General features: G+C 46.0%; 1 protein-coding gene across 1 annotated transcript in view; it reads left to right on the top strand.

The window, feature by feature from the left end:
* The window catches only part of LOC119397040 (activating signal cointegrator 1 complex subunit 3), a 623,467-nt gene that overhangs the window by 14,114 nt on the left and 595,276 nt on the right, over positions 1-14,077 (top strand). Inside the window, exons 2-4 of the mRNA XM_037664465.2 lie at positions 7,639-7,777; positions 8,040-8,155; positions 12,798-13,345. Coding sequence (XP_037520393.1) covers positions 7,641-7,777; positions 8,040-8,155; positions 12,798-13,345 — 801 coding nt within the window. The 5' untranslated portion in view covers positions 7,639-7,640. The remainder of the gene's footprint in view (positions 1-7,638; positions 7,778-8,039; positions 8,156-12,797; positions 13,346-14,077) is intronic.

A 14,077-nucleotide genomic window follows, 5' to 3' on the forward strand; every position in this document is an offset into this window, starting at 1 on the left:
TAAATAAGCATATCACAAAAACTCACAGGGTCCCTTATGCATTCACTTGAAGGGGCCCTGCAACACTTTTTCAGCATGGTCAGAAAACGCTGCCGAGTCGAGGCTCCCGAGAACACGCGAGCCAAACATTATAGCGCAGCACGCGGCCTGGAATTTACAATAAATTCGCAGTCAGCTAAAAATCGCTTCCTCTTCTCTCGGCAAAAAATTGTGCTTACGAATCACAGGCAGGTTCCACACCATTGGCTGATTTGAACATGGCGCACTCGGTAGTTACTGTGGCCGCCGCGAGAGGCCGCCACTCACCCGCATGCGCGCGCGCGATCGCACTGAAAGTACACCACGTGTTCGAAGAAAATAAAATAAAATGTGCTCAAGGTCAGGAGATGCGTGTGAGGTACCTTCTTCCCTCGTGCCATCCCCCCCTGCTTAGCTTCCAGCGTCGGGGTGAGAGAAGAGAAAGCGATTACAGCGTGCAACAAATCTTTGTAACTCCGCTTCTACTGAACGGATTCTAAAAATTTTTGCGGTGTTTGATTCTGAGGCAATAAGTTCTTTTAGTGAAGCCATTCCATGGCTACTTGGAAAATTGTTGCACGGCCCCTTGAAGACGATTCTCAGTTGATCCTGCCCCAGCCGCCCTTCGAAAGCTTTCTACACCGAACATGGTTTTGCATTGGCTCTGTGATCAGACCACCTTTGACCAAGCTACGATGTCATTTGATGACGTCGTCAAGTGACGTAGCGTCACTTGACATCCTGATGACGTCACAAATTTTGGCAATCCGTGACATCACCACATAACGATCATTTTTTCCATCACTCGTCCCCGATGCCACTGACGCGTTACAATCGACGCTGACGGTCAAATTTCGCATTTGATGAAGCATTTAAAGCTTTCGCCTTAGAATCTGTAAATCAGAACCATGTGCAGTGCAACAAAAAATGGATGTTCTAAAGGAGTACTGACACGATTTTCAAGTGCAGCAAAACGGACGTTTTTGGTTTCCTTGGCATGGGTAATGTTAACGCTCTCCCCACATCACATCCGGGAAACACGTATAAATATTTGTTTGATTTTAAAGTTTTCATCTCCCAGCATCTGCAAGGCAGCTTCACCGCATGGAGAGCCCTATGACGTTTCAAGTCAGCTCACTTGATTTGCGAAGTCTGGGTTCTGCATGCAGCCTAAATCACAGAAATCGCTGTTGGAGGCACTGGACGACAGTTCACTCATCATGAACCACGTTCGACTGACAGCAAAGGACAGCAGGTGCATATTTTGTGGGTTGCGGGACTTGACACGTCACTATGAAGCCGCCCTCCCGAAACCGAAACTGCTGGTTGAAAGAAGCGGTATTAAAAATATATGCAATGCATCCCCAGGCACCACGACAATCTTTTTAGGGTTCTCGACACCCGTGCTTTCATTTAGAGCAACAACCCGAAAAATTTTAAAATTCATGTCAGTACTCCTCTAAACCCATTTGAGTGAAAGTTATGGTATGTTGAACATTTGGAGTGAGTCAATTTCTAGCTGGGATTTCACTCGCAAATGTAAAACTACCATAACTTTTGTTCTAATGGGTTTAGAACATCCATTTTTGTTGCACAGCACACAGTTCTGATTCTAGACTATTGTATATGCTGGTTTATCTTGTAACTCTCTCAGTTTAGAAAAGATTTTGCTTCCCAATAGGTACATTAAATACTTAATATTTGCAAAACTACACATTATAGTAGAAAAATAATTGCATATTTGAAATAAACGTGCAAATACACATAAATCCAGAAAGTTTCATAAAAATTAATCAAGAAATAAAAAAATTTAAAGTGCCATGTACCCCCTCGATAGAAACAGTGGAGGCTCTTGTTTGTCCTACTCTTGTTAGCTTACATCTTTACGAAGTGATGGTGCACATTATTTGTTTGTGTATCAAGTCCAAAGCAGCAAAGTAAGTTCGCAAACACGTTGTAGGTGTTAGATACAGCGAAGTAACCGTGCAAGAGATTATGTATGTAATTAAATCATCATGTTTAACATTGCAAAACTGCTCAGTGGGTTATGAGGAATGCCATAGGGGAGAACACCGCTTTAATTTTCATGGGCATTTGTTAACCTCAACCAAACGCATGCCAATGAGTGTTTACTTCTTGCGTTCGGTATTACGAGACGGGGACTACAGGACAGGTGGCGTGCAGTACCACCTGTCCTGTAGTCCCCATCGCGTAATACGAAGCACAAGAAAAATCATGAGCCACCATCAACTAGCCCAATTCATTGCTGTGCTTCTGTGTTTTTCATTCAATCCAATCAGAGTTTTTGCGCCTTGAGTGAGAATTCAATCCGTGACCTCGTGCACAGCAGCTCAAAACCATGTTGCAATGCTCTACATTGCTTAAAACTGCAGTGCAGATGTCACGATGGAAATAGGGTACATTCAGATCCGTGCCATGCAGATATTTTTCCAAACACCCGTCATCAAAATGTATGTTTGCTTTTGAAGAGCATAAGACTTTTTTGTGCACAACGAGCAAATCACTATATCTTGGCCTAACACAATCGTGCATTATAGGCAGTGTCTCTTCCTTTTAAAAGCTTTGACTTCAGAAAACGGCAATTTGCAGAAACTTCAGTCAAAGACATGCACACGCAGCGCTGCTGTGCAGAAAGAACTGCTCCGAGGGTGGGGCCTGTGGGTGTGGCACTCGCAGTGGCATCGCACTGTTTTGCAGACAGGAAGAGGTCCACACTATGACTGGCACCCGACGAGGACTGTTGTTCCTCACGCCTCTCGCTCTGTGGTCGGGCTTCTCTCAAGGTGGTTGCGGCTGCTTACGCCAGGACTGCTTTTCTTTTTCCTGAGGGGACACGATCTTAACAGGCTTAACTCATACTGAAGCTCCCACATGGTTTCTTTCTTTACCACGTGTAGGGCCCCCGATTTGAAAACTGCACTTTGAAGGTCATAGACACTTGAGCGCATGTGATCTTAGGTGCTCCCCAGTGGTGGGGCGCTATTCGCCTCGAGATCTTTGAGTGGTGCCCTCTAGCGTGTGACGTCAGAGAGGGGACTCTGGTGCCGCTCTTCGCTCGCGCGTTCACTACGTGAAAGCTGCTCGACGCTACTGGCCAGTCTCTCCTGCTCGAGTTATTGAAACGTTAGTGGGCAAGTTCATAAAGCAATTTGTACTCAACGTTCAAGCAAAATGCCCAGCAAAATCGAGCGGAGTTGCCGTCAGGAGCACGTCCAGTGTCGATTGCTCCTGGTGTCGTCTGCTAGCCATCAATGTGTACATCTGCATTGTGGAGATAGGTTTTGCACGAAGCTTACCTTACGAGGCTACCGGGAAGGCACACGATGTTCTCCACTGCCGCAGCGAACAAAGACGCCACGACCGGGTTTGTTGACTCTCCGTCTCGGTGCAGAAAAGGCACTCGAGGCAGGTTGTCAGCAAACACGGGTTTATTAACCCAAGATGCAGCACAGTGCGACACTCACGGGTTTGCGGGCCGTCATGGTAACTCCGCAAGACCGATCGACTACACTTGCCTGTGGCGCTATGGTTACCACACAAAAAGGGGAACCACCGAAGCGCGTAAACGAGAAGCCGCCTGCAATAGCAGTGCGTGACTACCTCGTTGCAAGCGTGCGAGCATCTGACGCGGGCAAGCCTGCGCCAGGCAGAAGTGAGCTCATGGGGAAGGGGGTTGTCACTGGCGGCCAATGAGGAAAGGCGTTGCGCAGTGACGTAGGCTAGCAGCATGTCCGGACACGTGGCTCGTGCGGGGAAGACCAACGCATGGCTCGCACCAAGCAAAGAGGCCTGGCGGCGTAGCCACAGTAGCCATGTCGCCGAATGACGGCGGTTCCTGGAGATCCTTCGATTCATTTCCTTTGTTCGGAGTTTTCAGCACAAGCAACATGTGATGTCATTCAAATAAATTAAATGGTCATTGCAGGCAACAACCTTTCATTAAATCCATGTTTTCAGCAGCTGCCGTGTAAGCGCGTCGTAAGTACTTGAAGTTTAAACAAGAAATAAAAAGGTTGAGTGCACCTGTCAAAAGGGGATGCATGATGGTGATATGAAATATTTCGTAGGCTGTGCGAAGTTGTTATTTCTTTTTTTTTTTTGCAGCATATTTTAATCCTACATTAATAAATCAACGTTCGCTGACTCATTCCCGGTCGTTTGAAAGTATGCTGAACAGAATTAGTGTAATCATACTAACGTAGACAAATACAAAGCTTTCGCATCAAAAGTAGTAAGATGTATTTGCAATAACATATTGTAAATCACTCTCAACGGTCGACTCCTGATAGGGCGTGATGCGGTCACTGTACTAAAAAGACTCGCAGGGTCCCTTATGCATTTGCCCAATGCATTTGCCCTGCCTCCTTCCGAATGCTTTCTGGACGTAACATGGTTTCGCACTGCCTCCAGGATCGGAGGCATTGCGAGATTTTTACACATCGCCTGGTTTTGCATTGCCTCCGCGATCGGTGGGTCGATCATGGAGGCAATGCAAACCGACCATGTGACGTGATGACATCATGTGACGTGACGTTATGACGTCACAAATTTTGGCGATCTGTGATGTCATGAGGACGTCACAAGGTGACGTCATCGTGTGATGGTTTTTTTGCATTACTTGTGTTGACGCTGTTGACTAGGGACGCCGACAGGGAATTTTCGTGCTTGATCAGGAATCGAAAGCTTTCATCGTAAAATATGCAATCTTGTTACGGCACGGTAAAGAATAGCAGTAACCAGCCAAAGGGGCCAAAAGAATGGTGGGAAAGAGCTCTCTTGCTCGTCTTCTTGGACATATTCGCCGATTTTTCCTACTGTTTACCAAGCTGTATCATCGGTGACAAATGAAACATGAACAGCGGAGCACGTTCCCCAAGCATTAGGAACTATATAATACGCTCCGTCCTGTCATCACCATTGACAGGCACGCATACCCGATTAGGCAGCACTGCGCAATCGAAAGCATGACTCTGGCTCACGAGCGGTAAACCGCAAGAGCGTATCTATCTCTAATCATAACTGTGCGAACTGTACCACGCGCACCACTGCTGGAGTTTCATTCGGAGCCGATAGTACGTGTAACAAGTTTTAATTGCATCCAACTCGCACTATCTATGCTAGTTGGCTGCAATAATCTGCTGGTCGATGAAGTTATCAATTTTATTTTGTCGGCAAGCGTTTTTTGTGCGTGAATACAATTGGGAGTGGAGTGTGAACTTTTGTTCAAGTCTGTCTACATAATGCTAACTTTTGCGAATAAGCCGTGAAATTCATAGCGCTTCGCTTCCAAAGGAGCGCAGTCTCTCTTTAACTCGCTTGGTGGGACGTTCGCGCTTTCACGTAAGCTATTTCTACGCCATCCAGCCCAGTGAGTGACGCTACGAACTCGGTGGCACGATCCTGACCGCGATGGCTCGGTGTATGTAGAAGTTCGTTAAATGTTAACGTTTCTTAACCTCCTGTAATGCTAGCAGCCATCTAAAGAACTATCATTACAAGAAAATACAGCTAGTATAGTCGAGGAACGCTGTGTGACGTGAGCGAACTATAACGAAAATGCTGCTAATCTAACCACAGCCTAGCAGACGACAAAAGCCGGATCCTTGCCTTTGTGTCACCGGAGCGCCGTTCACAGCGCCGCCATCGGTGGTGCACCAGGCGAATACGCCGTTCCATACATCAGGTGCAACGCTGTAGAGGCTAGCGAGACTGCTTGCAGTAGATGCGTTTGCACCATGAAATAGTCCAAAAATGTTACCACCCGTAGTGTGATTTCCTTTCGTCTTTAGGCTGAGTAATAAGTAGCAATGCTTTGTGCCTCAGATATAAACAAACCCCGTTGTACGGTTGTCAATAAGTTGTTCTGGATTGCTTAGTGCCTCTTTGTTTTCGCTTTTTGATGTTTTATTTGCAGCCAATCAGGCTCGTGGTCGGCTTGCACGAGCTTTTACAACGACGAAAGCAAAGCACGAGACGAGCGTACTAACTTCTTGCATAGCTTCCGCAGCGTTGCACCTGATGTATGAAACGGAACTTGAACGTTTTTGAAACTAGCCCAGCTTTCAATCCTTCTACAGTATGAAACAAAGTATAGTTTCTTATGATTTTAGGCGGGCGTTTCGAAGTGATGCTAAAATTGGTCACAATTAACGATGCAAGTATTAATTATATGATACGTTACAGCATTTACGATTTAATTTTGGGATTACCGGACACAAAGCTACAAATTACAGTAAAAAAGTCGCAAACAAGAATGTCAAGGGTCCTTTACCAGCGAAGCTGAGACATGGGGCCTCGGTGTTTATCACTGGATTAATCCTCACAGTTCATTACTCAATTATTGGTTACATTTTTGTGTTTGTTAATGAGGTTACGTGCATGTTTGGCTTGGGTTTATCACCATCTTTATGTCACATACTGCACGCTGTGCTTTTCATGATCACCATCGTGGAGGAGTGGAATGAATGGTTTAGTAATGGGCTAATCACATTGGTTAGTACTAGCTTTCAGTGTTGTTCCCCAGTGACACATCGGGTCTGCACATTTCAAGCTCCCAGTTCGGTTCGAGGCATTGCTGATCAAAACCTGCCTGCTCTTCTGGAGTGCGCGTGGCCTACACATTTTGGGGCACGGGAGGAAGTGCAACAGAGAACAGCTGCGTCACTACCGGTGCAGCCAATCACGTGCCCTCCGATGTGCATTCAGTGTGCAGGCGACGGACGAATCGGCTAGCCATGTACAGCGCCACTGTAATATATGTGAAGTTCTTACAGTGTTTACCACGACTTACTGGAACTCCTGACCTGCACGCCTGTTCTAATTCGTTCCTTCTTCTGGGGATGGAACGTGTGGTGCTAGTTGGCACCTGTTTGTCGTTGCCAGCTTCAGTGCTCGTGGTGATGTTTTGGCCAGTGCATTGCACTCGTATCGTGTAATTATATTATGCGTAAATGCAAAATACCTAGAAAACAGACGTATGAAAAGTGATCAAGGAATTTTTTGCATTTGCATGGACGCCTAAGGACACTGCATCATATACGCAGCCGTACACGGCGTAAGTCTACTGCTGTACATGCAGGTCAACCTCGATACAATAAGTACTAGCCGCACTGAATAGTTTACCTAAGTCTCTGTACAAACTTGCAAAGCAGTCACATATATGCCGGCAGTTGGTCACTGAAGCTATCCAGATGGCCGCAGAGTAGCAGACAAATAGGTTATCCAAGTGACACCACTGGCAAAAGGTTGAATGAGAGCTGGTGCCCATATGAGCCCGGCTATCTGTGCAGGGTGCCGTCTATTCCTTAGGGTGTGTTCTTTACGAGGGTTCTGCAAAAGTCCTACACAGCAACGTTTATTATGCCAACTTTGCCTACTTCGCTCCTCATTTCAGGGTTACTAACTTATGAGCTTTTTTCTTTGAAAATTTATCAATTTTTGCCTGTCGAAATAAAGTATGGGATTTTTACAGCCTCTGCAGCTTGTCTACAAAAAAAAGTCTAATAAACTTTTGAAACGTGATGAACTGGTTGCTGATAATTCCCCGTCAAGTGCAGGTGGCCATAAAATGAAATGTACTGATCACCGATTCTTGCGCAGGGATGAATCACTTGGTGCAACCACATTTTACCGAGACTCTTCGAACATTCTCTGGTGTGGCCGCGAATGAAGAATGTTTTGAGGAAGCACATGACGCTATCACCCAGAAGAAACATTGTCAGTGTGAAAAGCGTCACAAGTAAGGCTTCTTCCACCTTGTGCTTACAGAGGCTTGATTCTGTGACTTGTCAAGATGTACTTTTGGGCTAGTTGGTTCATAATCGCAGTAAAACAGCACCGGCGAAAACGACAGACCAGACGAGGACACGTAACACAAGGCGCACTAACTACAACAGAGTTGTTAGTGCGTCTTGTGTTACGTGTCCTTCTCATCTGGTCTGTCGTTTTTGCCAGCGCTGTTTTACTGATACTTGATTCTGTGTTTTTGTTTTCTTTTACAGAAAAAGTAGTGCAGTCTGGAATTATGTTCGGCATACTGTGTTGTCTGTGAAAGAGCCGTCGGACACGGATGTGGTGGTGGCTTTGCGTGAACTACTTCGGTATGCGCAGGAATTCTGTGAGTACATCGTCCTGTACTAGGGCATCTATGGCCCTCTTCAGGTCTATTGATCATTAGAAGTAACTGAGTTGTTGAAAAAAAAAAGGTCCATTGAATAGGTTGGTTACAAGGCATGCATAATTTAATTGTTCTAATGCGTTATAGAGGCACAGGAATGTATTCCTTGTCGCATGGAGCCCAGGACATGACCGTATATAAATGGCTGTAGATGCTAGCAGCCTCTCTCCAAACCATAAAAGAACCATTGCCTGCTTTGAAGTGAGCCGTTATAGGTGACTGAAAAATGCAGTGAATCTGCTTCCTTAATTAACAGGGTAACACACGCACGCACACAGTGTTCTTTTTTTTTAGACAATACAGATTTTTAATAAAAATGCAATTGAAGGGACAGTCAAGGCAAATAAAAACTTATGTCAGAGTGAAAGGTCAATGTTTGAGAACATTTAAAACGTCAATACTGTTATCCATAGCGGTGCTCTAGGAATCCGCCTTTTTCACGACACCCCAGCGCAGGCTCTCCCCCCTAGCGGAAAAGTCGCGAAACGTCTCGTCATCTCGGAGGCTTTGCTTCTGGCAATACCGGTTGTCCCGGCCCCTGCCAAGCCCCTACCAAAACGGCAGAGGGCAGCACAGGAAAATGAAAGAGGCGGATTGAGAAATTAAGGTAAATGTAGCACACTATATGTGCCACCAGTGGGACGTTTTGAAACGAGCCCGATGACGTCAAGAGTCCCGAGTACAAATTTTCATTAGTATTGAAGCTACTTATGATTGAAATGGAACATTCCAAGCATTGCAAGACATAATAAAATGCTGCTTGTGCGTTTCTATTTGACTTGTGGAAAAAAGAACTTGGCATTAGTTAAAGTGAAGAACAGCGTGGGTTGTGCAAAAGTTGTGTTTTCGCAGGACTGCGCTCTGCTCGTGTGGTCACGTCTCAGTGGTAGTTTCGTTATCGTGTACTGTTGTGTGTGCTTTGCACGCTCATGAATGTTGCTCCAATGCAAAGTTCGACAAAATACCCCGTCAATGTGATGTTGTGTAATGTAGCCCTCAGAGCAGAAACCACAGCGTCGGCTGCCGGGCAGTAAATGCGGGCAACGTTGGGCAAGGCAAATGCTACGTCGGGAGGCCTTTTCAGGCATGCTATTTGAAGTGCCCTAACACTGTGCGGACCACTAAAACGTGACTTGCATTCAAAATAAGCATTTCCTTTTCATGAAACAAGCACTACAAAGTTTCTGCAATGCTATTTCACCAATCCACGTCGACTTAACATTTGCCTTTAGTGTCCCTTTAACAAAAACTTGTTAATTAATCTTTTAATTATAAACTTTTGGGCCATTGAATATATAGAAGAGTTGTAGGATGTGACAATTTATGGCATGCCCATTTTTTAAGTATCGCAACAAACACATGTAATTTGAGATAATAATCACCGAAATTCAAGGCCCTGATCAAGGTGGTACCGAGCACACTTGTTATGCAGGAAGTCCGCCAGCTCTGTTACATTGAAGATATTTTTTAAAAAAGGCAGCAGATTATGGCCTGCATGTCGTCCCAGTTCCACAAATGGACCGCTTATATTCTTTGCGTTTGGTGTGTGTGCTTATCTGCACTCCATGGCTGGGGTTCTCCTAGCTTGGTTCAGGTGTGGCCAGTCACACCTCCCAAGACACTGAGGCCCCCGAGAAAGAGACGCGCGTTCTCTCGTTGAGAGGAGGAATCAGTCGGGGAAGGGGGTGGCAAAAGGGCCCGCTTCAACGCTACCCGTCTCGCTGCTGTGCGCGTAAACATATCATGAGCCAAGGTGCCCCGCCACGTTGAAGACACCTGCAACCCCACAAAGCTAAGGAAGGTGGTATATAAGACGTGTATGTTTTCACTGTAGTGTAGTAATTATGGCATAAGGCATGAAAGTGGATGCAACATTCACTTGCCCCTCTGGGTAGTGCGTCCAACTGAGCTTTCCCATCCAGCTGGCAGCAAAACAGTGTCACGGCTGCGAGTGGTGCTGGCTAACACGCCCAGGATTACACAAAAAACGGGAATGCCCAGTAAAGTGGATGGGAAAGCAAGCGCCGCTGTACCTCACTTGGTAGAGCATCGGATGCGTTGTCCGAAGGTGGTAGGATCGGTTCACTTTAATTGCTTTCCAGTTACGTCATAGCTGAAACATATCCCCTCTACCTTCCTTCACCTCGTTAGATGCTGGGCTAAACGTGTTATTAACGTCTCGAGTTGGGCTGGCACATACTGCTTTTTGAACAAAGGAACAGCGCTAGAACAGGACGTCCTGTTCCTGTTCAGCGCCGTGTTTGTGTCCTCTCGTCTCCGACCTGTTATAGCGCTGTTTCTTCGTTCAATAAACATTTTATGTTCAAAGGTTGTTTTTGTACAGCTTTTGAATTCTACGCTGATGAGTTATAGTGTGTAGTTATTTGATCAGAACCATTGGCATTCATGCAAAATGAATGCTTATTTTCAGTATTGCTTATTTGAAAGCCTTTTTCAGCCGCTTCACATCCAAGAAGTTTCTGCAGAAATCCTCTGGTATCGCGACACGCACTTCCTTTTCTATTTTTATATAACTGGCCCGTTACACGTGTAACCACTGCCTTGCACAGGTTGCGCTGGTATGTCTGGGAACGTTCCCGATTATTTTAGAATCTTCCAGTAAGATTGTGCACACAATGCGAACAATAGAGTTTATTCTGGAACTGGTGCAGCCACTAATGCTAACACTGGAATCTTTGGTGTCGCATGCCAGCCCGCCTTACTGCTGATCAGAGGGCTGACTACTGATGCCCGCGCTCGTAGTGGCCATTTGACAGTGAGTCTTGCTTGTGGCTTGAGTCTTTCTTTTGCTGGGTGTGCACCCCAATAAAGCATTTCATCTATAGTACCGGTTGCGTTTGTTTCTTTGCCATCACTACTGCGGGACAATTATAAAAAGTTTTTTCAGTTGAAGATATTGCACTCCACGCATTCCTTTGGAGGTTCTGGATGAACAATTTTCGACATGCTTGTGACATACTTTGTGGCTTGCATATTGTGAGATGCAGGGACACGGGCGCAGTTAGGCATGATCCCTTGAATTGTGAGCTAATTAATATCTACATGAAGTGGTATCTGTACGTGTATCAAAGCAGTAGATAATACGTACTTGTAAGATGCGATGTTGTGTTGTAGCCTGTCAGACAGGATAATTGTGCCAGTCTGCTGTGGATTGTTCATTTTGATTGGTGTCATTGCTGTGCTTGTGAAGGAGGCAGGCTGTGCTGAGGGGAGTGCAGTTCAAGAGTGGGCCACCACAAGAGCGGTATCACAAATGTCCCCCAGTGTTACCAGACTACTCTGGTCACGGCTTGTACCGCCTGTTTCACCAGCTGCAGACTGGACACCCACTGCCACAGGAGCAGGGGGGTCGCGCCCACTCGCAGTCACGTGGTGATTTCTCCCTCCTGTGAATACCCCTGTTGTCACACAGCACCTTGTGCAAGGCTTCTTCTAGCTTTTCCCGACGTCCTCTATGGTCCCCGCTCTCTGTAGCCCTGATTTGCTTATTTGAAATGCTGGTGTAGAAAAAAGAGGAAATACAATTTCTCTTTTTCCATAGGATTAATGTCTCTTGCTCTTTTGGCTCGTGCTTCGTGGTCCTTAATGTTTACCCAGTCTGAAGTCACTTGCAATCAGGAACAATTTCTCATGTTTGAACCTTTGAACAGTTGCGATACTGACATCTTTCAGCATATGAAATAATTTCCTTATTTCCAATGAGGCGGCTGACTTACAGTGTTCTTGAGTCATTGCTTCTTTCTTGTCCAAAAAGATATTTGATGTGCCTGCCCCTGCTATGTGTTTCCAACTTGGCATGGCTTACTTCTATTAACTAGATTTCAAGCAGCTGAATGCACTGTACAGAAAAATAATCTGCTTGGCAGCGCTTCTCATGTGCATCACTTTGAAGCAGTTATTTCTGTTGGTTTGTCTGCAGTAGTGAAACAATCCAATGCAATTGTATTTGGACTCACTGTCCTGCTAGTTGGCATCCTTTGAGGCAATGTAGGTGCTCTTTCGGTATCTGGGATTCAGTGCTTTGGCCTGTTGCCAAGCAACAGCTTGTGTGAATGCCTCGTTACCAGCTTCATCACCTGCACTTGGTGGATGGAACCTTGCTGTTAAACCTTTTAAAGCAAGTGATGCCTCGAACACCCCCCTTTTTTTCCCCCATAATCCAGGGTGGTAGTAAAGCAGAATGGTGCCCTTGCTCAGAAGGGATCACTTGTCTGGATATCTTTATGGAATGTATTATCCCCTTAAGCACTACAACCATCTTCATGTTGCCCGTCACGTTACTATCAAAAGCCAATTGCCCACTTTGTGGTCCCACACATGTGTGGCGTGCACTAACGGAATTCCAGCAGGTGGGAGATGGGTGCATGAATGTTGAGTGTCACCGCTGGCTATGCTGCTAAAATTATGGTGTCCTCATATGCAAATTTTGCAATGATCAGTAGTTTAGAAGAATGGTAGGAGCCCTGGGCATGACTTTCGTGAAGTGGCGTGGAATTTGGTGTGACGCATGCTACTGCTTGCCAAAGTGTTAATGTTGTTGTTTTGACTTGTGTGCCTTCAGCTGGTGGTGACTGCCTTGAGGAAGTACTGCATGCTGGAGCACTGCAGCTGCTGGAAATATTTCAAGACGGTGGTCACAGCCATGTTACTGAGCATCAACGTCAGCAGCTCAAAAGGGCCTTTGGCAGCTTCCCTGCCGAGCTGGCCAACAGGGCCTGTGCCTTGGTGCACAAAATATTCTCGTGGCTGACACCGGAAGTGAGGCAGCTGCTGCTGGAGCAGAAGTACAGCCTGGAAGACTCGTTTCCCGAGGCCACGGAGTTTGCCCGCCGTATCAAGGTGGGCAGCTTCCAGCAACTCGTCGATGATGAGGTGGATGCCTGCTCCGAGGATGAACTGTTTGTCCAAGACCAGGCCTGCTTGGACATCAGCTATAGGGAGCCCACTGTGACAGAGCCACCAAGCCGCTATGATGGCCACTGGCTGAGGACTCAGGTGCAGAGGGCACTTTTGAGAGGCAGTAACTTGGGGCTCTCTGTGGAGGAATTGGTGAACATAGTGGCTCCAATGCTGGACTCACACCGCACTGACAAGGAACTGGAAGGAGAGGTGAGTCTCGTTGCTGCATTTATGCCAGGTCATTCATTTGACTTGGCTAACTTAACTAGTATGGCATGGTAGCGCCCATAAATGTTAGTGCATTCATGTGCAAAATGCACTGCCTCTGCCAAGCCAGGTAAATGAGAAGCTGCACGATGTTGCCTCAGCTCACTTTCAGTGTAAGTTAAACATAAGTTTATTTCTCTTTTTTCACAACTGCATGTCCATAGAGTACCATGTATTTTGAACTTGAGTATAACAATGAGTGTTTATCTGTAATTTCAGTATGCTTCATTGCTGCCACAGAGGTGTGGAGGGATGCAGGCCTTGCTTTTATGTGATTTTCGACTGCAGCTCTTTAGGTTTTGTGGCAGGCGACGGTTATTGACGTTGCCAGTGTTTTGGTTCGGTGAACACGATGATAGCAGTGACGTCACAGTCAACCTGGGCAACGCCCTAGGTCAAGCAGGACAGGCTTCCATATACCACCACAGTGCGTTTGGCCTGCATTTTTTTTGGGTTCACGCGTGACGTTTGACCGCTGTGCAGCAACAAGTTGCGCTCGCTGGATCTCAAGAAAATTAAATTTCTTTTTTTCATGCGATTGAAATTAGTTTTTTTTACTGCTTTATTGTGATACATTCTTCCAGCACTCCACGGGCAGGAAAGAAGCCTTTTTTCACTATATTTAGTTTAAAAAGATGGAATTCAATGTAATCCAGTTTCAGTATAATGAAGTGA

Source organism: Rhipicephalus sanguineus, chromosome 6 (genome assembly GCF_013339695.2).
Source record: "Rhipicephalus sanguineus isolate Rsan-2018 chromosome 6, BIME_Rsan_1.4, whole genome shotgun sequence".
Lineage (NCBI taxonomy): Eukaryota > Metazoa > Arthropoda > Arachnida > Ixodida > Ixodidae > Rhipicephalus > Rhipicephalus sanguineus.